Raw genomic sequence first — 3400 nt, forward strand, 5'->3', positions numbered from 1 at the left:
TTTTGACCTAAGGTGCCCCTCTTACTCGACAGGAGCGGCCACTTAACGGCCACTTGTGTGTGTGTGTGTGTGTGTGTGTGTTGTGTGCACAGACGGCACAGCACGAGCAGACGACATGAATACTTACGCATGCGCAAACTGTAAATACAGACATGCGCATACATGTACATTTACGGCAGTCACTTCCGGATCGATCACAGCTGATGTGAGTTTGAAACACTTGTTTATCTGACACTCAAATACATATATAATAATCCAAACAACACACATAGAAACATACGAAACAATAGCTTAGCCAGGACGATAGAGTTAAACACGCAAATAATTAAGATGTATTTATAAACGAAAGCAAAACTAACAGAGACAATGAATCGGCGGCTCGTGGATGATCGCTTTCTTTTCTTCATGAAAACTTGATCGTGTTTTTTGGGTTTTTTTTGAGGAGGAGGGGGCCTGTAATGAACGGCCACCTGATATTTGCGGTCACCTTTGCAATGACTAATGGGTGACCGGATATGGCAGGTACTACTGTATGTGCATTTCCTTCAAAATGCACGATAATCGGTACATGTACCACAAAGTTCTGTGCAATGTTTTCAGTTGCCTTTTTTTCACAGTACACAGATATAACAGCATACAGGCCTTAAAGATACACATGCTGGGGTAGTGTTGCAAAACACCATCTTCTGAAGTGTTATTTATCAGCAACATTTTCTCATAATGTTTATTTTGCTTGGATAGTTTAAAAAAAAATGTTTTTTTCACTGTTATACACCACCATTGAAGTTTCACACTAAACAAAAGGTTATCAAGTGGGACCTGTTTTATAGTTTTATTTAAAACAAAACAACATTTGAATCAGCTTTCTTCTGAGATATCAGGGCTTACAAACCGCGATGTCTTATTTTACAATCTTAATAGAATTACAAAATATTTAGTATATAAACAGGACGTTTTTCTTTTAACTCAACAGGAGCTGGAACTACTCGTTGAAGGCCTGCAGATTGAGATGAAGGACTTGACGGCGGAGAAAGACAAGCTGCACACGTCACTGGAAGAAGCCAAAGAGCAGGCGTCACAGATGCACCAGCTGCAAGAGTTGCGCACCTTGAACCAGAATCTGACGGACGAGCTGCGAGAAGTCAACCAGAAGAACTTGGAGTATGTGTACAAAATCGAAAAGCTCGAACAAGAAGTGAAGGACAACTCCACAGAAAAGGATCAGACTGTACTGGTGGAGGCCATGAAAAACAAAATGGAGAAGCTGATGAAAGAGAAAGAACTGGCTTTAATGCGGGAGGATGATGCGAGACACGATTGTGAGGAGACGAGAGCTCTGAATGAAGAAATGGAGAAACGTTTGCGTTTACTGGCGGAGGAGCAAACCAAGCTGATCCAAGAACAAGGAGCACTTTACATCGAGTACGGGAAGCTCAGTAAACGGCTTCGGCAGGATGAGGACAAAGCAGCGTTCAGAGAGTTTGTGGCTTTGAAACGAGAACTGATTGCGACGAAAAACGAGAACGAGATTCTGAGGTTGAAAGTTCGAACATCTTCCAACACTCTTCCTATGCTAAAGGAAGATCTTCCGCCACCTGCTGCTAAACCCTTGACCAAAAAAGGAAAAAAGAAACTGCTGGCGATCACTTTAGCTCATGGTACAGGAACTGCAGCGCAATGAATTCACCTACTGTCCCATAGCCTACTTATCTTGTTGTTTAGCTCATGGTACAGGAACTGCAGCGCAATGAATTCACCTACTGTCCCATAGCCTACTTATCTTGTTGTTTAGCTCATGGTACAGGAACTGCAGCGCAATGAATTCACCTACTGTCCCATAGCCTACTTATCTTGTTGTTTAGCTCATGGTACAGGAACTGCAGCGCAATGAATTCACCTACTGTCCCATAGCCTACTTATCTTGTTGTTTAGCTCATGGTACAGGAACTGCAGCGCAATGAATTCACCTACTGTCCCATAGCCTACTTATCTTGTTGATGCTCATGTGTACAGGAATAGTACTCGGTTTATTAGAAATTGACTGAAAAGTAAATTTAGTTGAAGAGCATCTAATACCTGAACATTAGTAAGATTTCTTGCCCAGGTGGGCTGTGTAAAACATTCGAAAGTTTTCTCAAGAGATTTTAATACAAGACCCGTAATAGAAATATTTTGTTTCAACAAGTCATTCCCCTAGCAAAAGAAAGTACTCCAAGGGTGTCTCAAATGTGTCTTAAAGGTGCTGATTAAATTATGTAAATTAGCACCTTATTCATCTTGTCGATCACACGTCTATACTGTTAGACCAGACAGCGAGAGACAAGTCGTTCATAGAAGATTATCACTGCAATGAAAATGATTACCCAAAAATGAAATATTCAATCAATCAATCAATATGACATTATGAGGCTTATATCGCGCGTATTCCCGTGGGTACAGTTCTAAGCGCAGGGATTTTTTTTAATTTTTTTTTTATTTTTAATTTTTTTATGCAATTTATATCGCGCACATATTCAAGGCACAGGGATTTATTTATGCCGTGTGAGATGGATTTTTTGTACACAATACATCACGCATTCACATCGGCCAGCAGATCGCAGCCATTTCGGCGCATATCCTACTTTTCTATCTATACATATAAATAAAAGAGAGTGTCTGTCTGTGTGTGTGTGTGTGTGTGTGTGTCTGTCTGTGGTCGCCATACCTCAGAAATGGCAAAAGATAAGCACAAGATATTTTGCATGCACACTGCCCTGGACCCACAAATGTGCACCTGGGTTTTAGTTTCTCCAGACATTGTTTCCTTCATCGGATAATTACCCTCCCCATCTATCAATACAGTCTATATAGTGCAAGGGAGGTAAGTCATGCTTTGTCACCCACGGAAGGAAGGTAACTCTCATCAAACCAGTGTACCGTGTCATTCTCAAGGGTTACCCCCCGCCCGCTATCATCCTGCCGCCCCCCCCCCCCCCCCCCCCCCCCCCACACACACACACTAACCCTGCCCCCTGCTCCCCCTCCCTGCCTTCCAGATCATCGCGAAATAATGTTTACGAAACGATCGCCTCAGTGAAAGATCACGAGAATTTACAGATTTCTCTCCCCTGTTCAAAAAGGTATGGTCATGAGGTATGCGTCCTTTGATCAGACGGTAACTACTAGTCACCTGGCTGGCTATAGTGGGAGGGTTACTTTTGGTGGTCACATTAGATATTATGTTTTTTGGAAAGTTCGTTTTATTTGCAGCCACAGTTCGGTAAACGACAAATGGCTAAACCCAACCACCTAAGAATGAGAAGCGTTTTTGTAACATGACCCATATTCTGCAAAATGCAGCCATGACGCAGGGGGTAGGTTACAAAAAAACGTCATGTACCGCTTGACTGCATACGGATAT

General features: G+C 42.2%; 1 protein-coding gene across 1 annotated transcript in view; it reads left to right on the top strand.

The window, feature by feature from the left end:
- LOC138960943 (trichohyalin-like) overlaps window positions 1–2660 on the top strand; it is a 6083-nt gene extending 3423 nt beyond the window's left edge. Inside the window, exon 5 of the mRNA XM_070332576.1 lies at window positions 974–2660. Within this exon, the coding sequence (XP_070188677.1) occupies window positions 974–1681 (708 nt within the window). The 3' untranslated portion in view covers window positions 1682–2660. The remainder of the gene's footprint in view (window positions 1–973) is intronic.
- Window positions 2661–3400: the final 740 nt, after the last annotated feature.

The sequence above is a fragment of the Littorina saxatilis genome, linkage group LG1, assembly GCF_037325665.1.
Source record: "Littorina saxatilis isolate snail1 linkage group LG1, US_GU_Lsax_2.0, whole genome shotgun sequence".
NCBI classification, from domain to species: Eukaryota; Metazoa; Mollusca; class Gastropoda; order Littorinimorpha; family Littorinidae; genus Littorina; species Littorina saxatilis.